Genomic DNA, 26,776 nt, shown 5'->3' with positions numbered 1-26,776 from the left:
GGCCAGGAAGGGCCGCGAGAGGATGGAGCGGACGAGTGTGCCTCTCAGCAGTGGGCGTCCATTGGAGCTCTGCTGGGATGCTCTGCGGGGGCTGTGCTCCTCTCTCGGCCCAGTCCCTAGGCAGAGCCCAATGCTAGCACTCTGGCGCCCTTGTGCTGGGGTTTGGGGATAAATGTGTTGGCATCTTAGCGACTCCTTGTTTAGACTTGATGATCAGAGTGGGGCAGGGGCTGGGGGAAGCCGAGGGTAGACAGTTTCAGAAACCACAAGGAAACCAAGCTTCTGAGAAAGAGAGGTGTTCAAGGTCCTATAGACTCCAATCAAGGTTTGGCTCCAAACCTTCAGCATATAAACTTTCCTCAGACTTCAACAGTTAGTGTCAAAGGACTATTTGGCTAATTTAGCTTTAATCATGCATTCTAAAAATATACATTAATACTTTATTTATTGAGCACTGAGTGCCAGCCACCATGCCAGCTTTTTATATATACAAATTAAAGCTAATTTGAAAAACAGCCCTGAAAGGCAGGTATCATTAGCCATATTCTTTGGATAAGCTGGATCTTAAAAATCTAGCTTGGTCCCACTCCAAATCCCATGCAATTCTTTCTGAGTGTACATGCTACCGCCAAATCCGTACCACTGAATCTCTAAAAGATCCCCACCTGTTATTCTATGAAACTCAATTGCAATGAAATGGTAAGAATCATAAACCACCAGCATGAGCATTTTACAATCCGAATCTCTGCCATGTACGGCTTCTATGAGCCAGCAACCCAAAGGAATAAAATGTAGCGAGAAGGCCCTCTCAAATAAAAGTCATTTATGGAAGACAAGATTGGAGTGAGCCCACAGAGCAGTGGAAATGAGGAATGAATTTATGAGGCTGAGGACTGAGATGACTGGGCTGGGGTGTCGGGGAAGGAAGACACGAGGGAGAGCCAGCGAAGGGGCAAGTGATGGGTTTAAGGGATCGAATCGGAAATGATATTCTGGAAAATGCCGCAGAGCCTGAAATCTTCCTTAGGAGCTGTTAGGCTCCGAAAGAAAGGTAGGCTTTTCCAATTTCAAGGACCATCTCAAAAGAGGTTAAATTCCTCCCCTTTTAGGAAGCAGCTCTGAGCCAAGAGGCTGAAAAGCCAACTAAAGCACTTGGGGGTGGGGTAGGGTAGGGAGGGAGTCCTTCTGCTCAGCGGGGCTGCTCACTGTACCCCTTTATGCAAAGCTGAGGAGGCATCCAGCCCTGCAGGGCTGCTCCCTGGGGAAGAGGGCTGGAAGGAGGTCAGATGATGCCATTCTTGTCCAGGATGGGTTCTGCCTGGCTGGCCCTGCACATGAGTGAGATGAACGTGAGCTAGGTCTGGAAAGTGAAAAGGGGCTCAGGGACTTGATTTTAGCCTTGCCGAGTGTAATGTGTGTGTGTTGGTGGGGTCGGCGGGTGGGGGTGGTGGTGGAGCTCTCGTCGAAGGGATTAGACTGTCTGGCTGGTAGTGTGCTGGGATCTCCTTGGGCAGAGCCTTGAGAGGAAACTCCTCACTCTTCTTTGATAATTCCCTGCATGAGTCACTCATTCAGCAAGCACTAGAACCTATTGGCTGTCAGGCTGTGCACAAGCGAGAACCACAGACCTTGCCTTCACAGGGCAGACGGTTTAGCAATAGAGGCGCATGTATAATACATCTCTCAGCACACAGAGGAGCTTAGGAGAGGCCCTGGAGCCGGATCTGGGTTGAATCTGTACCGTACCACTTGCAAATGAGGGGGTGCTGGTAAGGAATTTAACTCAGTTCTGAGCTTCAGGTTCCTTATCTGGAAAATGGAACTACTGCACTGACATCAGAGGGTTCTTATGAACCTTAACCAAAATCATGGTTGAAAAGCACTTAATTCAGCAGCTGGTAAATGGTGAGCATTAGTAAACCAATGACTCTTTAATTAATGCTTCATCCTGTGGCTTCTCAGGGGAAAAGACAAGATTAATTGCAAAGAAACCTCTTTGGATAGAAATAAGGCTTGACGTAAGAGCTGAGGACTTAGAGGGCCTACACTTAACTCAAACTCTGCCATGGATTAGCTGAGTTACTCTGAGCAAGTCATTTCCTCTCTCCAGCTCTTTCCCATTTGTAACACAATAGCAGTAGGAATCATCATCACATAATCATCACTAACCTCATCATTACCATCCTCATCATCACCATCACCACCATCACAACCACTGCCATAACCACCAACACCTCCATCAACACCATCATCACCATCACCACCACTAACACCTCCATCAACACCATCATCGCCACAACCATCAGAACAACTGCTCCCAAAGACTGAGGCAGTGAAGTCCCACTGGGCCCAGAGTTCAGGGCGGAGGTGTGTTGGGGGTAGGGGCTGGGACATATAACTTGTCCTCTTCTAGGCCACAGGGATCGATTTAAACAGTTATCTTATATGGTTTGTCAGGAGGGAAGACCACAGCAATGAGGCAGGATTTAAGGGTGAATTTCTGAGATGAAATGGCAAGCCAAGCTGCTGAGAACCCAGGGGCCTGAGTAAACACTTGTATAAAATCTGACTTCACTGTTTCCACAAACCTAACTGAAGTGCTGGGAAACTTGTCAGCTCACATTACACTACAGGCTGGTTGCTGAGTGCAGGGCGTGTTGATTTAAGCTGCTTTCGTTAAATCCTGTTCTCTGTGCCAAACAGGCAAGACACTCATCTCAGGCACAAGATGGGTTCTCCTTCCTCGGGGGGCCAAACAGCGGGGGCTCACTTCTGCCAGCCCCACCACCTAGAGCCAGTCCTTCAGGATGCGTCTCCCGGCCTGCGGCTCCTGACGGAAGGGCTCCGGGCAGTGCCTATGTGGCCTTGCAAATAACACAAATGGCGTGACTTGAGCTACCCTTGTCGGGGGTCTGAGTTGTGCCAACCATGTGCTAACCATTTGCCCTGCGTTTTCTCACTTAATCTGTACAATAAGCTCATAGGTAATTTACCTAAAAGGAAACTTAGGGTCAGGGAGGTGAAGCGACTTCCTGAAGCCACTCAACTAGGGGGGACCAGGTCCCTTGAAACAAAGTTCAGTGCCTATTCACGGCCCTGTGGCCAACTCCCTGAGCACAACGAAGGCAGTCCCTCGGTCATGGGGCATCCTCTTAGTGAGGCCTGCCCTGTTTAGTTGTAGGGCCCAAACTCCATCGTTTTCAAACAGCTTCCACTCGGTGGAAGTGCTGGTGGAAGGGAGGGAGGCGGCGGCGTGAAGTGCCCCCTCTGCAGGCACTGTTCTTGTGCGCGCCTGCACTGCACAGCTTCATCCCCACATGGCCCTCCGAGGCAGGTATGGTACTATCTCCATCTTTTCTAAGGGAGTGACAGGCATGTCAAGTCCTTTTCCAGCGGCCCACTGCTTAAGACTCTGTACTTCCATTGTAGCACGTGCCGGTTTGATCCCTGGTCAGGGAAATAAGATCCCTCATGCTGCACAGCATGGTCAAAGGAAAAAAAAAAAGTCAAGTCCCTTGCTAAGGTCAGGCAGTTACCATGTGCAGAGCCAGGATGGAGCCCAGGCATGTACGGCTGGGACAGAAGGGAGAGAGAACCACTGGCAACATCAGTTTCACTAGCCTTCAAACCAGCGTCTGTCAGGAAGTGGCAGCCGTGGGAAGCGGTGTGGGGTGCTGGGCAGCAGGGGCCAGGCTGGGCTTGGACTCCCAGCTCCCGCTGGGCGCCTCACGTAAGTTGCTAAGCCTCAGTGTGAGGATGGGGACCATACCACACCTTACTCTGCCTCACCAGCTATTGCTGCTTCCGTGGGGGGGTGTGTGTGTGAAAAAGAGAAAGACAGAGTGATCTTGGCATGCTGTGAAGCACTCAACAAACAAATTGTTATCACTACTTCAAGGGAAGAGGGGAAATCTGAAGTCATCTTTTAAATCCCCAGCCTCGTGGCAATCATGACACTGTTTTAGTCAGTTATAGGTCAGAGATTTAGAAACTGTCATCCGCGTTTCTGAAAGGCCACATTTCATCTTGCCTCATTAATATCGAGGGCTCTCACCACCGCGTGTTTTAATCATACCCGTAACATAGCTGACCTTAACTGAGCCAATATCATGTGCTAAGTGCTTGTATGCATTACCTTAAATAATCCTCTGAATAATGATCTCCCAAATACTAACCCCACGAGGTAGGTACTCTCGTTATCCCCATTTTACAGCTTGCAGGGGTGAAGCCACCTGCCCAAAGTTACAACCAGTAGGCAGAAGGGCCGGTGTTTGAACTCACGGCCGTCAGACTCGGGGACTCCTCTTAGCACACGGAGCTCCATGCCTCAGATTGGAGGCCTTGTACTTGATACCAGCGGTGGGGAGCAGGAGGCACAGAGTTTAGGAAGACGGGCCCCCACAGCTGTATTCAAGTTCTTTTCAGTGGGATCTTCTCTCTCCCTCTAAGGGGCCAACGAAAAGAATCCTTAGTGATCTCATTCAAAGTTAAACCTGCCTCCATCAGATGCCGTGGAGTTTCACTGGGGATTAACAATGCACGGACGGTTATATTTCTATCATAAATTAGCTCTGTGGCCATATAATGAACAATACAACCCAGTGTAGCTGTAAGAGGAACATTCATTATATTGCTATAAACAGAGCTATATAAAAAGAATTATTCCTAAGACTCCATGCATCTGCATTTGTGATGTCTTTACATGAGCTTTGCAAACAAAGTCCAAATTAGACTGCATGTGTGTGTATGCCTGTGAGTGTGCTTAAGTCACTTCAGTCATGTCTCATGCTTTGCGACCCTATGGACTATAGCCTGCCAGGCTCCACTGTCCTTGGGATTCTCCAGTCAAGAATTCCAGAGTGGGTTGCCATTTCCTCCTTTAGGGCATCTTCCTGACCCAGGGATGGAACTCACAACTGCTGTAGCTCTAAGACTGGCAGGCGAATTCCTTACCACTGAGCCACCTGGGAAGCCCCTTAGATTGCATTTTAAACATCAGTTCTTCATTCACTGGGGAAAGGGAACTCCAAGTATCCCAAAGGCTTGAATGCTGCACAGGATCTCATCTTTACAAAGGTGTCAACCCATCTTTCCTGACCACTATCAAAAGTGTTAGTACACAAGATGATGAGCTGATCTGACCTTCACTTTGTTTAAACAGTGTGGTGTGGTGGGGAAGGTGATTTAGGGTGAAGAAATTGATCAATACCCACAGCTAACTTCAATCTAACTTCTCACCTAGATAATTAAAGGTAATGATATACTCTTTAACAAATCTAGAATACCTATGACTAAAAACAATGGGGTGAATTTCAGTTAAATCATTTGAGTATAAATAAGTCAAGTGGGCCTTAGAAAGCATCACTACGAACAAAGCTAGTAGAGGTGATGGAATTCCAGTTGAGCTATTTCAAATCCTGAAAGATGATGCTGTGAAAGTGCTGCACTCAGTATGCCAGCAAATTTGGAAAACTCAGCAGTGGCCACAGGACTGGAAAAGGTCAGTTTTCATTCCAATCCCAAAGAAAGGCAATGCCAAAGAATGCTCAAACTACCGCACAATTGCACTCATCTCACACGCTAGTAAAGCAATGCTCAAAATTCTCCAAGCCAGGCTTCAGCAATATGTGAACTGTGAACTTCCAGATGTTCAAGCTGGTTTTAGAAAAGGCAGAAGAACCAGAGATCAAATTGCCAACATCTGCTGGATCATGGAAAAAGCAAGAGAATTCCAGAAAAACATCTATTTCTGCTTTATTGACTATGCCAAAGCCTTTGACTGTGTGGATCACAATAAACTGTGGAAAATTCTGAGAGAGATGGGAATACCAGACCACCTGACCTGCCTCTTGAGAAACATATATGCAGGTCAGGAAGCAACAGTTAGAACTGGACATGGAACAACAGACTGGGTCCAAATAGGAAAAGGAGTACGTCAAGGCTGTATATTGTCACCCTGCTTATTTAACTCATATGCAGAGTACATCACGAGAAACGCTGGGCTGGAAGAAGCACAAGCTGGAACCAAGATTGCCAGGAGAAATATCAATAACCTCAGATATGCAGATGACACCACCCTTATGGCAGAAAGTGAAGAGGAACTAAAAAGCCTCTTGATGAAAGTCAAAGAGGAGAGTGGAAAAGTTGGCTTAAAGCTCAACATTCAGAAATCTAAGATCATGGCATCAGGTCCCATCACTTCATGGGAAATAGATGAGGAAACAGTGGAAACAGTGTCAGACTTTATTTTTTTGGGCTCCAAAATCACTGAAGATGGTGACTGCATCCATGAAATTAAAAGATGCTTACTCCTTGGAAGGAAAGTTATGACCAACCTACATAGCATATTGAAAAGCAGAGACATTACTTTGCCAACAAAGGTCCATCTAGTCAAGGCTATGGTTTTTCCAGTGTTCATATAAGGATGTGAGAGCTGGACTGTGAAGAAAGCTGAGCGCCAGAGAATTGATGCTTTTGAACTGTGTGTTGGAGAAGACTCTTGAGAGTCCCTTGGACTGCAAGGAGATCCAACCAGTCCATTCTAAAGGAGATCAGCCCTGGGTGTTCACTGGAAAGATTGATGCTAAAGCTGAAACTCAGGCACTTTGGCCACCTCATGCAAAGAGTTGACTCATCGGAAAGGACTCTGATGCTGGGAGGGATTGGGGGCAGGAGGAGAAGGGGACGACAGAGGCTGAGATGGCTGGATGGCATCACTGACTTGATGGACGTGAGTTTGAGTGAACTCTGGGAGTTAGTGATGGACAGGGAAGCCTGGCGTGCTGCGATTCTTAGGAGTTGCAAAGAGTCGGACACGACTGAGCGACTGAACTGAACTGAACTGAAACTGAGGGTGCTAACATATTATCCCTTAAACTTTGCATGTGTAGACTCTGGGGTGAACCAAATACCACAACAAAGCGTGCACTCAGTCATGTGTGTCATTCATTCATCCGTCAGTGTTTACCAGGCAGCTGCTGTGGGCTAAGGGTATGCTGAATTGTGGGGATGTAGGGGTAAGAGATGTTTGCTATCCTCCTGGAACTTCCCGTCTCGTAGAGGATCTGATCAGAAAGACAGGTGGGGGCCATATCACTGAGCGCCCTAAATATTATATTGAATCTGGACTTCATCCTGGGACGAGGTGAAACCAAAGGCCCATCCCTGCAGGACTCAGGGAGGTACACTGTTCCCTGTGGCCTTGCCTCTAGGATGGCCTCTGTGATGTGAAGGTGAGAAGTCAGTGAATCGCATCTACTGTAACTAACATGGTTAAGGGGAGACACTTTGACTTTCAAGGCCATCGCTATGAAAGGAATGGTGTGAAGATATGATGGACGAATCCTCTGTTCACCTAAGAGTAGAAGTGTTGAGGCTGGAGTTTAGAGGAAGAAGAAAGCATTCAGGGATTTGGGTAACCGCCCGCTGCACGACCAAGGTCAGGGTCAGGGCCCTGAACAGGACTGAAAGGTGCACAGGTCATAGTGAAAACTCCTCCCTCTCCATCCATGCTGCTGCCTTATTCCCCCCACACTTACCGATAGAACAGTCGTGTCCAGTCCAGCTTGGGTCACAGCTGCAAAGCCCAGTGTCTGGGAGGAAGGTTCCGTGGCCTGAACACTGGTCCAGGCAGGTGGCCCTGGGCGTCTCGCAGTTGGTGCCTCCCCAGCCCACAGAGCAGTGGCACTCGCCTCTCACGCAGACGCCTCGGCCCGAACACGTGGGGTCCATGCAGTCCACTGTGACACGTGGGGAGACAGCACTAGTGAGTACTGGACCGACCAGGCTGGAGGCTTCTTTAAACAAACTGCTATGCTTTGCACTGGAGCAGCTTCACACAATCAAGGAGAAGGACCCAGATGTCCACAGAAGTGTTGATAACACTTGATAACAGTGAAGCAAATGACTCTAGCAACAGTAGACCTGGGTTCTTGACTCCACCCAGTGGTCAACTGTTTATCTCCCGAGTCTCAATTCCCATGCCTGTAAAAATACGGATACATAGTCCCACCTCTTGGTTTGTGGGTGCAGAGAGGAAGACATATATGTCCCTAACAACTGCAACAATGGAGAGAAAGACTTTGTTTCCTTCCCTTCTGTAGCTCTGCCTCCTAGAATACCGCCAAACACAAGGGAGGCACTTGAAACGTCATCAGAGAACAAACTATTTGTGTTTGCCACATTACGATGCAGTTTTATTTCTTTGAATGTGGGACTAAAATAAAGAAATTCCTTAATTTAAATGAGAATTTATTTTGCACTTAAATTCCCTTAGCTTGTGTCATCTTCCCCAGATTCTGGTGATTGAGACGAACTTTCAAGCCTCACTTCGCACACACATATTTGTCTGGAAGTGCATCCAGGCAAACATTTCAACGATTATTCAACATTACATACAGCGGCTGTGTTTAGCTTCTCCTCAAGTTGGGGGCGGGGCGGGTGGGGAACTACAAAGCTGTAGCTCAAACCAAACAACTCCCCACAGGGCTCTTAGGGTGCAAGGCCTAAGCGGTCTCAAGAGACCTCCCCACCCCGGAAGGAGGGAGGAGAATATTGCGAGTTACCTGCTCTTTGCCAGTGTGCTAGGAAATGCTTCATAAACCTCATCAGGTTCCGTTTTCTCAGTGAGATAAATGATTTATAGGAGGAGTTCCAGAGCGGAATCTGAAGACACGTCTGTCTGATTCTGAATCCAGTGGTAGCCCTGCCCCTGGGACTAATTTTCCTAAACCAAAGCTTTAGTTGTGGAGTTACACAAAGTTACCAGAGACCATTAATCCTCCGCAAAGCATTTCACAGAAAAAAGGAGAAGAGGCATATTAGGGGCTAACTTAGCATGTGGCTCCAGCGCACGTGAAAAGTGCAAAAAGAAGTAGAGATGAGACAGAATTGGCTAACGGCTGGTCCGTGTTCTCTAGTCAACCAAAGAGCTGTTAGATCACCCGTGCACTAGAGGGAGGGAGGGGATTCTATCTGTTTTGCAAGTGGAAGGGGAGAGTGAGGTCCCGGAGTGCGGTGGGGCTCATTGTGCAGCTGTTGTTAAGAGTGTTGATGGAGCTGCCTCTATGAATGTAGTCAGATTCTTCCTCACAGGGCTCATGAGAAAGCCATATGCTGCAGAGGAAATAATGTAGCCTTTGACCTCTGAAGTCCTAAGGTCAAAGGTCACAAGACAAACGGAAATGGGTCTATGACTATGGCTGTGTCACATATCTGCTTTGGGCTTCCATGCATAAAGCAGGTTTGGTAAAATTACCTACCTCTCAGGTTGCTATGAAGACCAAATGATACTGAGGCTTTGAAAGGGCAGTATAAACTGTAAACTGTTTCAAAGAATTTACCTGTCCACTCTACCAGGACATTCAGTAGCATGACTTGGGCAGATGGTGGTTAGCACTCATTTATAATTCAGATGTGCTTTTACTTCATCTATCAAGGGAAATTTTATAACCCTATGTACCTGACTTGTCTCCACAAGAGTCAGGAAATCAGCCGGAGTATATTAGAGTCACAGACACACGTGGGCAGAGACTTTACGAAGAGCAGCATTCTGGGAACAGGTTGTTCATTTTGAGGGCTAGCTTATTAAGAAAGCTCTTTCACTGGGTTTTTAAAGGCACTCAGTGTAACTACTTGAGTGATAGGTAAGAAGATCAAAGGTCTGGAGCAACCACGGGATTAAAAACATGGCGACAATAATAGCAACAGTAACAACAGTAATTAGTGTTGAGTGTCTCTTCTATGCTATATCCTACTATTAAACCTTTTATATACATTGTCTGATTTAACCCTAACAACAACCTTTTGAGGTAGATACCACTGTTACCCTCGTGTCACAGATGAGGAAACTGAAGCACAGAGAGGTTAAATGACTTGTCCAAGATTACACAGTGGTTAAGCGGAGGAATTTAAATTTGAAGCATTCTCTCCTGGTACAAATCTCTTGCTATTTCCTTTGCAATCTTACTGGTTCCAAAATACATGTAACGCATGAATACAGACACAAGCACACAAAATGGTTAAAAATAGAAATCAAAAGAAAACGAAACAATGAAAGAAAGGGGCAAAGTGGAGAATTAATAAAGCCACAGGAAGGCAAAGAATCCCTTCTCTTGCAGTCTCTGGACACCACTTAATAATGGTTTACACATGACCTGCTGCAGTTTCTGTTAATTAAAAATGATAAAAATAATAGCAGTGATAAATTTTCATGACCTGCCTCAGATCCCAGGACCTCAGAAGGATTATTCTGGCCCATTAGGCTGCTAGGATAATTCCCCAGACCCAGAGAATTTTCCAATTTGACGGGAAATGACTCAGCAGTTCCTATCCCGAGACCTGTAAAGGTATTTCCCGTTCTGTGAGTGCCCGGACCCCAGCGTGGGGTTGAAGCTGTCTCTGAGGCGCCCTTGAGGTCGAATCTATAAATCTGCAATGTTAGTGGAGCAAGCCGAGAGGGTGCCAAGTTCAGCAAGAGGCCCTTGGCGTCACAGTCCTGTTTCTCAGACATAATAAGTCTGATGGGGACCCAGGAACCAGCAAAGTGAATCTGAAGTTCTCAGAAGCTGGTCCAGGCAGGGAAGAAAGAGCAGAAAGAACTGATGAGGGGCTACCTCCAAGCAATTCATCATCAATTAATCATTGCTTCGGGAGGTCAGCTTGGTAAAGCAAGTGTGGAGCAGCGCAAAGGAGTTCTGAGGAGGCCTGCACCAAGGGGGCATAGCGGCTCCAGGAAACCTTGGCTGAACTGACTGAGGTTCCTGCCAGAACACGGGCCCAAAGCCAGGGTGGTTATCTATGCCACGGTGACTCTCTGCCGAAGGTCCCACGTTGACTGTGCATCTGTGTACCCTGTCTGGGGTCTCTAGGGAAGCAGGAACCTTAGGATGGAATTAAAATGATCTCTCTCCATCACACTGGGATACTTTCCCCAATACTATTTATTTGGTAGGATGCTGGGTATAACATGGGAAGATCAGCAGGCTTGGGGTCGGGGAGATGAAGAAATACGGGAGAAGCTGGCAGGGAGGTGGGCTTGGCTCTGGGCAGAAGACAGTCTAACTTAGTTTCTTCTTAGAAGAGGAGCCAAGCAGTCATATTTTGTTTTCCCCTTTGCAGAGCCTGCCATTCAAGCCAAAATTTCTGGCAGATGCTTGGCTTACAAATGAGATGATGGGGCCTGCATGGCCAGGCCACAAACACAGCTCTTTTCCCCAAATGTTCCACGCTTCGGTGGCCACACAAGCTACCCGAGGCACTTCAGGACCCGAAACACAGTGGCTCACTTTTCACAGTAAAATGTTGAGGTCGGGCCCCTCTGCCCTTCCCCCAGGCCCCTCTAAGCGTCCTCTCGGTGCAGTTCAGGCTTTTTTAAAAAAAATAATGGGACGATAAACTTCAAAAGAAAGAAGGAGAGAGCGAAAGAAGTCAGCTTGTTAGCTGATGTTTTATAAACACAGTGAAACCTATTAGAGCAGACAGGGGATTGGGGGATCGGACGAAGGCCCAGGAAACCCCCACTCGAAACACAAGGAATCTGCAAGGATGCTTTAGCAGAGAAACAGAAATAAGAGGAATCAGGACCAGATGGCCCTTCTCAGAACAGAGACCAGGAGTGAAAACCCTTCTTTTCAAACAGTAATGTAAATCAAATTGCTAAATAACTTCTATCTCTCTGTAAGTGACCTGGCCCTCCAGGGCACTGCCCAGGGCTGGCTGATCAGGAGAAGGACAACTTCTCCTCCTTGACCCACTCGACACAGTGAGACCCAGGGTGGGACGGCCCCACGTTTCAGGAGGGATCTCTTCTTTGTTTCTCTTTCCTTCACAGCGTCTTCGCCTCAAGGGATGAAAATGAAAAGGGGAAGCAGACGAAGGTCAGCGTCATCAGGATGAGAAAGCCAACGCCTTTGTTCAAGGGAACCAGGCCCCTGGTTGAGCTCAGACAGCCCGAGGTAATCCGCATCAAAGTTAATAGGTCTGAATCAGGATCTCCAGTCACACTTGGGGAGCGCAGACAGCCTGTCTCTCAGAGGAGACGGATGCTTTCCAGACACTAATCCCTTCCCGCTCCCTGTTCTTTTAACATGGGCCCATTATGTTCTCTCATTTTAGGGGAAATGATGCTTTGAGAGGGGACTACTTATTATATCCCCAGTAGATTAGAAGACTAGCTCTCCCTGGAGCCTCTTGTACCCACTGGAGAAAGTGCCAGGGCCCTAGACAGTAAACAGTAGGAGGTTATGACCATTAACATCGCCCATCGGTTTCAAGGTCCATCCATTTCAAAAGGCCTTGGATACAGTGAATGGAGTGAAACAGGAAGCATGCTTCAGCTGTCTCCAGAAAGCTGCTAATGATATAGGAGCTAACGTTCAGGGAGCATTTCCTGTATGTCAGACACTGAGCTATGTGCTTCACATGAGTCATTTAATCCAGTCCTCACAATGACCTTCTGTGAAAAGGAATTCCCATTTTACAGATGAGGAGTCTGAGGCTAGTGAGTGTGGCAGAACCAGGACTCAAACTCACATCTAACGCCAGAGTGTGTACTCCTGACAGCTACTCTCTATTGCTCGTGATAAGACCCCTCCTCTCATCGGGAAATCCCATGTGGTAAGGAGGAGAGAGTACAGGGTTTGAGGTTGGAAGACCTGGGCTGAATTCTGGCCCTGCCATCAGGTAATGTTATGACCATGGGCGTGTTGATGCCCTTCCCCGGGCCTCAGGGTTCTCATTTGCGAGACAGACCAGTTTGGCTTATCGCAACTCGTTAGGTTTTCTGGGGAACAACTGACATCACTGTTGAGTTAGCAGTTCACTTTTAAACCTCATTCTGTACAGGCGTGTATTTACTTTATGAAGGAGGGAGACACGCCTATGAATACCTAGGAGCTACAAACAAGACCACACACACATATACATATTCACACGTGCAGAAGGGTGTGACAATGGAAGGCAACCTTTGGAGGTCTACAAGAGACTCAAATTCAGAAATGGAGAGCAAAGATGCTTAAAGGGGAGGAGAAAGACCTGAGACTGTGGAGCCAGAGAGACTGGGCTCAAATCCGGCTCTGCCATCCACCAGCCGTGGGACCTTGGGCAGGTCATCTGTCTCCCTGAGTCTCAGTTTCCTCAACTATAAAATCGAGATGATTACCCCTCCCTAGTAGGCATGTGTGCATGCTCAGTCAGTCAGTCATGTATGTCCAACTCTTTGTGAACCCATGGACTGCAGCCCGCCAGGCTCCTCTGTCCACTGGATTCTCCAGGCAAGAATACTAGTGTGGGTTGGCATGCCCTCTTTCAGGGGATCTTCCCAACCCAGGGAGCAAACCTGTGTCTCTTATGTCTCCTGCATTGGTAGGCAGGTTTTTCTTTTTTCTTTTTTTTTTTTTTTTACCACTAGCACCTGGGTGGCTCAGATGATAAAAGAATTTGCCTGCAATGCAAGAGACCTGGGTTCAATCTCCAGGTCGGGAAGGTCCCCTGAAGAAGGGAATGGTAACCTACTCTAATATTCTTGCCTGGAGAATTCCATGGACAGAGGAGCCTGGTGGTCTACAGTCCATGGGATCGCAAAGAGTTGGATACGACTGTGCTTTCACTTTCAGCACCTACTAGTGCTGGAAGTTAAATGACACCAGGCTTCTGGCCCAGAACCTTGCACATGGTTAGCGCTCAATACACACCCTTCTCTTTCCCTCCCTGAGTGGGACCTGTCCTCTCGCTTTAGGTTAGTGACTGCTGCCAGTGACGTCCTGGCTCGGCGCGGGGGTGGCGGTCGCAGGCCTGCTCTGGAGGCTCCCTCTGCTCCCGGGGAGGCCCGCCGGCCATCTCTGTCTCACGGGCAGGAGCCGAGCTGCCGCCCCCCGCACCTGGGGTCCTACCTTCCTCGCAGTTCTCGCCCTTGTAGCCGGGGTTGCAGATGCAGGTGCCCATGATGCAGGTGCCGTGGTGGCTGCAGGCCACGTCGATGCACTGGTTGGTTGGCACGTCGCACTCGGCACCCTTCCAGCCACTGTGGCACAGGCACCGGCCTTTCATGTACTGGCCATTCCCACTGCAGAGCACGGGGCAGGAAGCTGCAGAGACAGCGCCGGGAGTCTGGCGTGGATGTGCGCCCTGGTATACTCTGTCTGTCCCTTTCCACCCCGGGCTTCAAGTACTTTGCCATAATTCCCATATGTGTCCACCTGTCTGCTTCTCTTGCTTTACTTCATTCCAGTTAAAACAGGTCTGGAACTGTCAGTTAAAGTATAGAGTGCAGGGCCTAAAGATTACAGCTGGGGCCCACTGAACCTTGCTTTCTCCTGTCCCCCTCATTACTGGTGACTGCATGGTGGTCGCCAGGCTCCTTAGACAGGAGGCTTCAATCTGTTCCTTGGGCTGGCTGCAAAAGACAGCTTGGCCTGCTGCTCACCCCGCACCGCTCCAGCAGGACTCTCCTCCTAGTAGTGCTGCGTTTCGCTTCCTCCATCCTCACGTGCTGGACCACTTCGTGTCATCTTTAACCCAGCCACTCTCCAGCTTTCCCTGTCTTTCCGGCCTCCACTGAAGCCCCACATGCCACTGCTCCAATAAGAGAATAGCTGAGCCCAATGTGGCTCTTTAAAGTATTATCTTTCTACTCTGCCACTTAGCGTAAAAGGTTTTGTGATCATCTGTACGAAGGACACTATATAAAAATAAATCACGTTGCATTGTGCTCTAAGTACCGACAGCCTTACCGAGATACAATAAGGCTGCTTTACACACGACTCTTAACTTTAAGTGCATATGGGATGAGACAGTAATTCATGTTAGGAGGAGTGCCTCATTTTCTCTCTGCGCCACCTTCCCCCGGCTCCCACCTGGCCTCCTTCCTTTTTAAAGCACTCAGCAGGTAATCACTATGCTTCCTCAGGTCTGCTGGCTCTGCTGCGTCAGCCTGAGTCTATGCTGTTTCATGTTAGGAAGAACAAGTAGAAGCCCCAGAGCAGCATCACGGCATGGCATTTGGAGGGCGCTGTGTCCTCAGCTTGGAAAGCCATCTCTGCCTTCCGCTGATGAACAAACTCAAGGATCTGGTCTGCGTTTCAATGTCACTTCACCTGGACAGCCTTTCCTATTCCTCATTCCACCCAAGCTAGGACCCTTCCACGCTGACAGATGTTTCTGCATCTAACTTGCTCTAGCCTGCTTCACCCGTCACTGACTGCTTTGTGATCATCATCTGTTTCTCTGTCACTCTCCCCGACTGAGAGGTCCTGGGCTTGAGTCTTGCTCAGTGTTGCAACCTTGGTGTCCAGCACAGGACCAAGTCCTAAAGGGCGCTAAGCAAACACCTGTGGAATGAGGCAAGAGGTGGAGAAACCAAAGGAAGCAGACTTTTCCTTTCCGCAAGAGGAGTGCCAAATTCTCAGGACCACCGATCATCCGGTAGCATTTTTCTTGTTAATTCTTCCAGGACAGAAATGGAACCTGAATGCTCAGGCAAATCACAGGCAGCCTTTAAACGCTTCCCACAGTGATTACCATTAGCATCGTACATGCCTGAAGAGGAGGCAGCATTAGGGTCCCGTGTGAAGAGAAGTCTCGCCTCCCAGTCCCTCCCCTCGGTGGTCTCTGCCAATACCCCGCTTGCGTTGTAATAAGACAGCAACGGAGCAGCAGCTCAGGCCCCTCCCCAAGGACAGAGACAAACCACATTCGCTGGAAATGCACGTCAAAGACGCTTGGCAAACGCTGATTGGTCCTCCAAGGGGAAATCTACTTTTGCAAAGGACCCCGTGTCCAGTTCCCTGTGGCTGCCCTTGCCTCCTGACCTCCCCGGGCATGCACAGTGGATAACAAGACTGGGACAGGGCTCTGCTTGCAGACCTCCCCGCCAGGGCCCCGCCGGACCGGCCCCTGGGAGCCCTCTCCCGAGAGGCGGGAGCTGGCCGGGATTTCTGCCCTTGCCCTGAGGATTGGGACCCGCAGGCCCACGAGGTGGGGCAGGGCTCTCACCTCGGCCGCAGTCAGGGCCCAGGAAGCCCAGGAAGCAGTGGCAAGTCCCAGAGATGCAGTCGCCATTGCCATAGCAGTTGCTGGGGCAGTTATCCACCGACTCTGGGGGAGAAAAGAGAAACAAAGCTGCAAACAGAGGCTTCTTTACCCAAACAGAGGGCCCGGGAATCCAGCCTCGGGTTAACCACGACCCACACATTCGAGCGCTTTTGACGCAGTCACTGAAGAGTCAATCAAGTTAAAAATGTATGTTCTGTTTACTCTTGCTGAGGTGCATCTCAGCTGACATTAAGAGATGTGTTTGGGGAAATGTGTCCCTAAACCAATTTTTTATAAATCAAATTTGTATCTACAAATGCAGAGAAATTTTTCGGCTAAAAACACTGGGAGCAAATGCATGGTTTAACTCGTTAGTGGTTATCTTTGGAGGCTGGGTGATGGGGTGATACCTATGGTCTTCACACTTTTTTGTGGTTTATATTTTTCTCATAATGGGCTGATAATCTGTGAATCCAGTTTGTTTGTTTGTTTTTCCACAAAGCTACTGGGGATTTGTAAATCGGTCTCTTCCCACCTCTGATTCTCCATCTCTCAGTCCAGACGCCACCATCTCTCACGGGGGCTAACACAACAGCCTCATGGCTGGCCTCCTCCTCCCACCCTGATTCATTCACCACCCAGCAGCCTGAGCCACCTCTCTGAAACAGATCTCAGCCTGTCCTCCTCCTAAAAACTCTTCAGTGCCCCCTGCCCCCCATTTGCCGAAATGAAAAGAGCCAAGCTCCTTCAAAAGGCATTGGGATTTTCCTTCACGCCCCCTCTGCCCTTCCCATATCCCCAGCCTCTGCAATGAGTGCCCACTTTCTGCAGGGCTGCTCATTTCTCTAACGCATCCTGGTACATTTGGTATCATCTGTGTGACATGTCAAGGAAATACAGGCTTCACTGCAGGAAGCTTTTAGTAAAAAAAACTAATCAGTGGTTTGTAGCTCCAGTTAGTACACATGCTATATAGAAAATCTGTTTATTTGGATTAGCCCGTTTCTCAATCATGCTAGATATGGCATAAAGGAAGAAGCCACTGTATTTTGAATGGCTTCTTTGTGCCACCTATTTCCACAAAGCTTATTTCATCTTGCTGCCACCAAATCTTCAAGTGTATCAATATTCCTACTTTACAAACAGCAACAACACCACGAGGAGGCTGACAAAGAGATGAAGGGACTTGCTGAAGGCCTCAAGAGATACTAATTCATGGATGCAGAATCTGAATCTAGGCCTTTGGACCCCAAGCCTGGTTTTCCTCAATGATGCTGTGTCATCTGGACCTTGAAGGAACTTCTCAGCCACAGCCAGGAATGAACGAGGCAGATCTGTGACTCAGTGAGGCCAGTCCTGATGACAACGAGGGACCAGCTGGAAGGCAGTGAATTCTAGGACTTGCAGAGCTTGAAGGGATCTAGGGAGACCTGATTCTGGGGCCCATTTTTCCAGAATCATGTTGGGAACCTAAAGCAACTTCCTCACCACCCACCATTTCTGGGCCTCATCTTCCTCATATGTGAAATGAAGGCGATAGCAGAGATGATTCCCAGGACTGTTTCCTGTTCTAAAATTCTATAAGCTTCTGTGCAGACAAGACATCCTGACAAAGGCAGCGAGTCTTAAATCACCAGGAAATCACTTAGGACCAATGCAACAGCAGCTGATATGGGGCAAAACCAGTGGAGGAAGGCTTCTGGGAGGAGATAAGCGTGAAGGATGTCTTGAGTACAGGTAGATGGTGGAAGGTGGGAGATGTTGAGGAGCTCATGGCACAGTGCGTTCCCCAGAAAGGTCTTTTCCCAGTTGTCTGCCATTACCAACTGGGAAATGACTGAAAAGGGGCTCAAATGTGCAAATGAGTGGGAAATTTCCTTCACTTGCTGTCCCTCTGATAATATGAACAGCATATTACACCAACACAGAGTTAAGAACAGGAGGGTCTAATCTAGTCTGTATTCTCAATTCAAGGACTCGGAAGCCATTTGGGACCCGGCAGAGCTGAGCATCTCAGCTCTCCACTGGCTTTGCCTGGAAGAATAATGCTTAGTCACTTGCGTCTGACTCTGCGACCCCATGGACTGTAGCCCACTGTAGGTCCACAGGATTCTCCAGGCATGAACAATGGAGTGGGCTGTCATTTCCTCCTCCATTTGGGTTGGGATCTTCCTAACCCAAGTCTCTTGCGTCTCCTATATTGGCAGGTGGATTCTTTACTACTAGCGCCACGTGGGAAGAATCTACATGCCTTTAAGTTAAGCCTCTATGTTAGGAGGGGCTTCTTAAAAACTATTTTTTTATAAAGGATAACTTAGGATGTTTTCTTTTTAATATTCTTTTTAAAAATAAGAGAGGCTTCCCTGGTGGTCCAGTGTTTTAAGAGTCCACCTGCCAATGCAGGGGACATGGGTTCAATCCCTGATCCAGAAAGATTCCACATGCCATGGGGCAACCAAGCCTGTGTGCCCAACTACTGAGCTCACACTCTCTAGAGCCTACGTCACAACCTAGAACCTGTTCTTGGCAACAAGGGAAGTCAACACAGAAGCCCGTGCATAGCGGTGAAGACCCAATGCAAACAAACAAAAACATAAATAAAAATAAGAATTTTAAGTAAAGTTTAAGGCAAGATTGTTTTCACTCTAAACTTCAGGCTAATGGTGCAATTTGAGGGTGGGTTCCATCTGCAGTCTTGCAGAAGGAATAAAGGACAGAGAGCCAAAGGCCTGCTTCTACCTCTTGTGCCACTACGGAAGGGCTCCAGGACCTTGGTCATGTCCCTTGATCTTCCTGCACCTGTGTCCTCGTCCTTGCGTTTGGTCTCCCCTGTTGGACGACTCCTACTCCTACTCAAATCCAATTCAAATGTCACTTCTTTGGACAAGTCTTCCTCATTTCTTCAACAGGCTAAGTTACTCCTGGGACTTTTTCTGTAGCTCCTATTGAAGGACCAGGCAGCCTACAGGGTTGACTGTGTACTTCTTGAGGACAGAAGCCGAGTTTATTCACCTATGCATTTGCCCTGGTTTCCAAAGAAAGGCCTCAATGAACGTTTGCTGCTGTCCCTGAAAGAATTCAGCTAGATGATCTCAGAGATCCCTCACAGGTCTAAAATCCTATGGTCCAGGTCTGCTCAAACCCAGTGGTATAACATCTATCTCCCAACACCGTGGCCATAATTCCCAGCTGTGCTTTTAACAGGGTTGGCTGCAGGTAAGGGTCACAGACTTTCTAAATTTTGATTTATGAAGTCTGTAAGATACAAACCTGTTAAATCCAAAATGTCTTCCTAGTGAAAAGGTGTGTTTTCTGTGACTGAATATTGTGTTGGTTGCTGAATCTGACAGACTAGAAGCCTGTTTGCTACAAAACTTGCCGCAGGCTGTTGCTGTCAGCGAAGGCAGGAGTTTTAGGAGACATGGAGTAATTTTACGATGGCAACACGGAAGTAGAAGTGAGACATTTGGAGACTATTTCTCCTTGATGAAATGTTTATGTATACAGTCTTTCTTCTGCTTGGAAGGATTTCAACTACTTGGGGTCCACTTGGAATCCTACAGATAATGAGTCTCCATTGACCAAATATCTCTAAGCTAAACGCTAGTGCAGAAGTGACACCCACTGGCTTGGGAGAAGTGTGAACTTTATTGCATAAACATGTTGCTATGTTTCCAATTAGTGTCTGGTGAGTTTTCCCCCCTACAGTCCCTTCCTGCTTTGCTCACGTTTAAACTGCAGTGGCCTTCATGTAGCAGAAGGTGTACCTTAGGTCTGCTCAGATCTGAATTAAAAGTTCAGCTGCCTGTACATAACTGATTTTCATAATTCGGTAGATGGTATGTTGGAGAACAGGGAGCCTTCTCCTAGCTTTTGCTTTTCTATCATAACAGTGGGTTCTGCTAGAAATGTGATTTTCAGGAACTTGTTTTTCCTTCCATCAATACTGGAACGCAGAGTTTAAATGTTTCCTGAGCTTGTTCTCTGGACATGTGTTCTGAGTGGGCGTGCTCTCTGAATGTTGAACAAAATATTGCTCAAAATACAAAGGGGCCTTTGCAGAAGGACAAAAAGACAACGATGCTCCTTCCTGGAGAAAACACAGGAGACGGGAAAACACAGAGGCCTCAGTGAGCCCACAGCAGTGCCTCATTTTGTCTGTTCATCTCCCTTTTCCATGGATAATCCAGTAGCATCACCATGTCAAGGTGAAAGATGATCACAGTTGGTGAGTATGTCTCCCGAGTCTAAGACTGATGCCTGGGAAAGCCTGCCTTCAGTTGCCACTTGTCCTGCTTTTCTCTTTTGAAATCCTGGAGCCTGATTTTATAAGGAAACAAGGGGAGACCACAGGGGAACATCCTGCCTGTCAGAGGGCTACTGGGCGGCCTGAGCCCTGCTGTTTCACAGGGGGAATGGAGGGGAGAGGAGGGGAAGCCTGTCTCCTTCATTGGCTCACTTCAGGCTCTGCTCTGAGCAGGCAGACCTTTGCGGTGACTGGGGCCTGAGGCTGGACCCCAGCACCAAAGACAGAAGGAACCAGCTGTGAACAAGGTCAGAGCCCACTAGTCATCCTTGTCTCACTCTTCTGCTCACCCAGCACTTATCCCTCCCGCCCAGCACTTCCTCCATGCATTGTTCACCTGGGATATGTCCCAGCTAACAGAAGGCCACCCTTGCCGACAGCAGCTCCTTCCTCTGCTTCTCTTGTCTCTGCTGAGGTTGTAAAAGTGGATGTTGGCAACTCTTTGAAAGCACTTGTCTAAAGAGCCAAGGTCCACCTACTGCCCAAGAGAGGTGTACTCTCTGATGCCTCCTTCTCCTTAGGAGTTTGGATGCTAATGCTTCAGGCAAGAGGGAGGGAATGTAGACTACAGAACGCCCAACTGGATGACTGAATACATCACTTGACTACAGCTGGTGAAATATATACTCCAAGTTCCATCTATTACATCCTCTTTGATCCTGAAGAGGGGTTGGATTTATTATTGACAACCAAAAAAGGGAAAAAAACTAGATAGCACAGGCAGAGTGTTAATTCTACAGTTACTCTAATAGAGACCCTCTCATTCTCTCTCATGGAACTGGGAAAGGTCTCTCATATATTCTAATTTATTCCTTATAATTATGAGAAATTGGTACCTTTGCCACCATTTCACAGTCTGAGATGGAGACCAAGAGCTGAAGTCACAGAGCTACAAGGGTGAATCTGGTAGGTGAATCAAGTTTAGTCTGAAGTCAAAGTTTATGGTAGGTGGCCTGGACCATAAGTGTGGGCTTTGGTACCATACTAGTTGGGCTTCCCAAGTGGCACTAGTGGTAAAGAACCCACCTGCCAATGCAGAAGAAGTTAAGAGACCTGGGTTCAATCGCTGGGTCAGGAAGATCCCCTGGAGGAAGGCACAGCAACCTACTCCACTATTCTTGTCTGGAGAATCCCATGGACAGAGGAGCCTGGCGGGCTGGGTTGTAAAGAGTCAGACAGACTGAAGAGACTTACTGGGTACGCATGTGCCGTACTAGTTAGAAGCCCTTTGGCAAAGTTGTCTCTAAACACGTTTCCATCTGTGAAATGCGGTTAACGATAGCACACACCTCAGAGGGTTAGTCTGAACAGCAAACAGTGTAATACTATGCATGGAAAGAGGTTTGCCCAGCACTTGGCAGAGTTGGTATTTTGGTTTTAAGGGAGGGTCACACATGTCTTCTATTTCTGAACCAAAGCAACACACGGACTTGGTCTAATGAATCCAGAGAAGGCAACGTGGGTTCTTGCGGGTGAACACGCACACACACATAAAACACACAGAAACCCCCCATAGGAAAAACAGGAAAGCAGACAGGCAATGTGCTGAATGTGATGAAGGCAGGGTGTTTGGGTAAATTTCCTCCTGGGGAAAAGGACTGTCAAAGCAAATTAAACCTGCTGTCTCCCAGAAGCCCAAACACAGGCCAGCTCATGCCAATATCTGAGTGAACCTTTCTCCCTGAACACTCCAGACTGGCACTGGGCAGGTGCCAGGTGCTGGAAGGCTGTTCCATGGGCCTTGGAGACATCAGTCTCTGTAGGTGTCCCAGCTTTCTTTGCAGATGATGGAACTCAAAGGCTTCAGTCTGCAGTAGTCAAGGTCAAGGCAATGACAAACATTAGACAAAGCTCCTGATAGGCTGGGCTTGAAGCCCATTCTGCACTGGCATTTGAACTGGGAGATCTGCTTTCAATCCTACCCAGAAGTCTACCAACTGCTATTATTAGCAGCTCCAAGGAGGGGTCCAGAGGAAAGATTGTTCCCTTGATTACATTCTTTATTAATTATTTCTTGGGAGGCAAACCAAATTTCACCAATGAGACTGTGAGCTCCTTGAAGACAAGCAACATGTCTAGTTCTCCAAAGAGGCTGATGAGTGTGACACCCAAAGCGAGTCCTCAGTAACGTTACTTGTATTGAGCAGCTGAGCAGAGTGCAAGGCGGAAGTGGAGGAAAGAGGTCAGGGTCACGGGCATGGCACAACAGTCAGACTCAATAGAACAGTTGGTGGCCAACTGTTTCCTTGCTCTAATTTTTAGATGTGCAATGCCTAGAAGAATGCAGGGAGTGACAGAAGTTCAACTTTGCATTGCACCCTCAGTCTGTATATGGAGCCCAGTTGTTCGAATCTAGAAGGACATTGAAGAGAGCAATAGCTGGAGCATCTCCACTGAAGAGCAACCAGGGGGTTAAGAGAACTTCAAATCACATTTCAAATAAAGAATTCTTGAGGGAATTGGTAGTTCAGCTGACTAAGGGAGTATGAATTCTGCTTAAAAATACCTAAAGCACTTTTATGTGAAATAAAGATTAACCTTTTGTTTTGTAGCCTTAATAACTTGGCAGAGGTCCAGTACCTGAGGATTATCAGTTCAGTTCAGTTGCTCCATCGTATCTGACTCTGTGCAACCCCATGGGCAGCAGCACGTCAGGCCTCCCTGTCCATCACCAACTCCCAGAGTGTACACAAACTCATGTCCATTAGATCGGTGATGCCATCCAACCACCTCATCCTCTGTCGTGCCCTTCTCCTCCTGCCTTCAATCTTTCCCAGCATCAGGGTCTTTTCCAATGAGTCAGCTCTTCTCATCAGGTGGCCAAAGTATTGGAGTTTCAGCTTCAGCATCAGTCCTTCCAATGAAGACCGAGGACTGATCTCCTTTAGGATGGACTGGTTGGATCTCCTTGCAGTCCAGGTACTCTCAAGAGTGTTCTTCAACACCACAGTTCAAAAGCATCAATTCTTAGGTGCTCAGCTTTCTTTACAGTCTAACTCTCAAATCTATACATGACCACTGGAAAAATCATAGCTTTGACTAGACAGACCTTTGTTGGCAAAGTAATGTCTCTGCTTTTCAATATGCTATCTAGGTTGGTCATAACCTTTCTTCCAAGGAGTAAGCGTCTTTTAATTTCATGGCTGCAGTCACCATCTGCAGTGATTTTGGAGACCAAAAAAATAAAGTCAGCCACTGTTTCCACTGTTTTCCCATCTATTTGCCATGAAATGATGGGACCAGATGCCATGATCTTAGTTTTCTGAATGTTGAGTTTTAAGCCAACTTTTTCACTCTCCTCTTTCACCTTCATCAAGAGGCTCTTCTTCACTTTCTGCCATAAGGGTGGTGTCATCTGCATATCTGAGGTTATTGATATTTCTCCCAGAAATCTTGATTCCAGCTTATGCTTCATCCAGCCCAGCATTTCTCATGATGTTCTCTGCATAGAAGTTAAATAAGCAGGGTGACAATATACAGCCTTGACGTACTCCTTTCCCTATTTGGAACTAGTCTGCTGTTCTATGTCTAGTTCTAACTGTTGCTTACTGACCTACATACAGATTTCTCAGGAGGCAGGTCAGGTACCTTTGGTACCACTCCAGGATGTCTGGCTCTAGGTGAGTGATCACACCATCATGATTATCTGGGTCATGAAGATCTTTTTTGTACAGTTCTTCTGTGTATTCTGGCTACCTCCTCTTAATATCTTCTGCTTCTGTTTGGTCCATACCATTTCTGTCGTTGTGCCCATCTTTGCATGAAATATTCCCATGGTATCTCTTATTTTCAGGTATTCCCATCTCTTTCAGAATTTTCCACAGTTTTTCATGACCCATACAGTCAAAGGCTTTGGCATAATCAATAAAGCAGAAATAGATGTTTTTCTGGAACTCTCTTGCTTTTTCAATGATCCAGCGGATGTTGGCAATTAGATCTCTGGTTCCTCTGCCTTTTCTAGAACCAGCTTGAACATCTGGAAGTTCATGGTTCATGTACTATTGAAGCCTGGCTTGGAGAATTTTGAGTATTACTTTACTAGCATGTGAGATGAGTGCAATTGTGTGGTAGTTTGAACATTCTTTGGGACTGGAATGAAAACTGGCCTTTTCCAGTCCTGTGGCCACTGCTGAGTTTTTCGAATTTGCTGGCATATTGAGGGCAGCACTTTCACAGCATCATCTTTCAGGATTTGAAATAGCTCAACTGGATTTCTATCACCTCCACTAGCTTTGTTCGTAGTGATGCTTCCTAAAGCCCACTTGACTTCACACTCCAGGATGTCTGGCTCTAGGTGAGTGATCACACCATTGTGATTATCTGGGTCATGAAGATTTTTTTGTACAGTTCTTCTGTGTATTCTGGCCATCTCCTCTTAATATCTTCTGCTTTTGTTTGGTTCATACCATTTCTGTCATTGTGCCCATTTTTGCATGAAATGTTCCCTTCATATCTCTGATTTTCAGCATTTCCCATTCTATTGTTTTCCTCTATTTCTTTGCACTCATCACTGAGGAAGGTTTTCTTATCTCTCCTTGCTATTCTTTGGCACTCTGCATTCAATTCAGTATATCTTTCCTTTTCTCCTTTGCTTTTCGCTTCTCTTCTTTTCACAGCTATTTGTAAGGCCTCCTCAGACAACCATTTTGCTTTTTCACATTTATTTTTCTTGGGAATGGTCTCGATCCCTGTTCTCTGTACAATGTCATAAACCCTCATCCATAGTTCTTCAGGCACTCTGTCTATCATATCTAATCCCTTGAATTGATTTCTCACTTCCACTGTATAATCGTAAGGGATTTGACTTAGGTCATACCTGAATGGTCTAGTGGTTTTTCCTACTTTCTTCAATTTAAGTCTGAATTTGGCAATAAGGAGCTCATGATTTGAGCCAGAGTCAGCTCCCAGTCTTGTTTTTGCTGACTGTGTAGAGCTTCTCCATCTTTGGCTGCAAAGATGTAACCAATCTGATTTTGGTATTGACCATCTGGTGATGTCCATGTGTAGAGTCTTCTCTTGTTGTTGGAAGAGGGTGTTTGTTATGACCAGTGTGTTCTCTTGGCAAAACTCTATTAGCCGTTGCCCTGCTTCCTTCTGTACTCCAGGGCCAAATTTGCCTGTTACTCCAGGTGTTTCTTGACTTCCTACTTTTGCTGAAAAGGACGTCTTTTTTGGGTGTTAGTTCTAGAAGGTCTTGTAGGTTTTCATAGAACCATTCAACTTCAGCATTAGTGGTCGGGGCATAGACTTAGATTACTGTGCTATTGAATGGTTTGCCTTGGAAACAAACAGAGATCTTGAGATTGCATCCAAGTACTGCATTTCGGACTCTTCTGTTGACTATGATGGCTGCTCTATTTCTTCTAAGGGGTTCTTGCCTACAGTAGTAGATATGATGATCATCTGAGTTAAATTCACCCACTGCAGTCCATCTTAGTTCACTGATTCCTAAAATGTCGACGTTCACTCTTGCTATTTCCTGTCTGACCGCTTCCAATTTGCCTTGATTCATGGGCCTAACATTCCAGGTTCCTATGTAATATTGCTCTTTACAGCATTGTACTTTACTTCCATCACCAGGCACATCCACAACTGGGTGTTGTTTTTGCTTTGGCTCCATCTCTTCATTCTTTCTGGAGTTATTTCTCCACTGATCTCCAGTAGCATATTGGGCACCTGCTGACCTGGGGAGTTCCCCTTTCAGTATCCTATCTTTTTGCCTTTTCATACTGTTCACAGTGTTCTCAAGGCAAGAATACTGAAATGGTTTGCCATTCCCTTCTCCAGTGGACCACATTTTGTCAGAACTCTCCACCATGACCCATCCGTCTTGGGTGGCCCTACTTGGCATGGCTCATAGTTTCATTGAGTTAGACAAGGCTGTGGTCCACGTGATCAGATTGGTTAGTTTTCTGTGATTGTGGTTTTCAGTCTGTCTGCCCTCTGATGGAGAAGGATAAGAGGCTAATGGAAGCTTCCTGATGGAAGGACTGACTGAGGGGGAAACTGGGTCTTGTTCTGATGGGTGGGGCCATGTTCAGTAAATCAGTATAGTGAGGACTATAGTCCTTGGGAAATGGAGTTGGTTCAATACAAGAACCAATAGAGAGCACCACTTACGCTGTTGGGTTATATTCTATTGCTGTGTATGTATCTGCCCAAATATTGTAAGCTTTTGAGGGCAGGAAATGTGTTATTTATCTGAATCTCCAGTAAATAGTACCATCCTTGACTCATAGCACGTGTTAAATGAACGTTAGTTGAATGACCTAATGAATAGACTAGGTGAGCTATAAGGTCACACATTTTCAGTCACTGATGTACTGAGGGAGGGGGCAAATGCATGACCGGGATATTGCAGGGAGATTAAGACAGACCATATGATATCTTCCAAATCCAAAATTTCATGATGCTATGAGTCATGGAGTAAGGGAACATGCA

At 47.1% G+C, this 26,776-nt stretch overlaps 1 protein-coding gene across 2 annotated transcripts in view; it reads right to left on the bottom strand.

Moving 5' to 3' along the window:
• TENM4 (teneurin transmembrane protein 4) overlaps positions 1-26,776 on the bottom strand; it is a 3,327,204-nt gene that overhangs the window by 149,739 nt on the left and 3,150,689 nt on the right. For both annotated transcript variants that reach the window (XM_070782510.1, XM_070782511.1), the window contains 3 exons: positions 15,991-16,092; positions 13,890-14,084; positions 7,539-7,739 (listed from right to left, as the gene is read on the bottom strand). In XM_070782510.1, the coding sequence (XP_070638611.1) occupies positions 7,539-7,739; positions 13,890-14,084; positions 15,991-16,092 (498 nt within the window). The remainder of the gene's footprint in view (positions 1-7,538; positions 7,740-13,889; positions 14,085-15,990; positions 16,093-26,776) is intronic.

This window comes from Bos indicus, chromosome 29 (genome assembly GCF_029378745.1).
Source record: "Bos indicus isolate NIAB-ARS_2022 breed Sahiwal x Tharparkar chromosome 29, NIAB-ARS_B.indTharparkar_mat_pri_1.0, whole genome shotgun sequence".
Taxonomy (NCBI): Eukaryota; Metazoa; Chordata; class Mammalia; order Artiodactyla; family Bovidae; genus Bos; species Bos indicus.
Note: the sequence above shows the minus strand (reverse complement) of the source record. Positions and strands in the feature narration are given on the sequence as shown.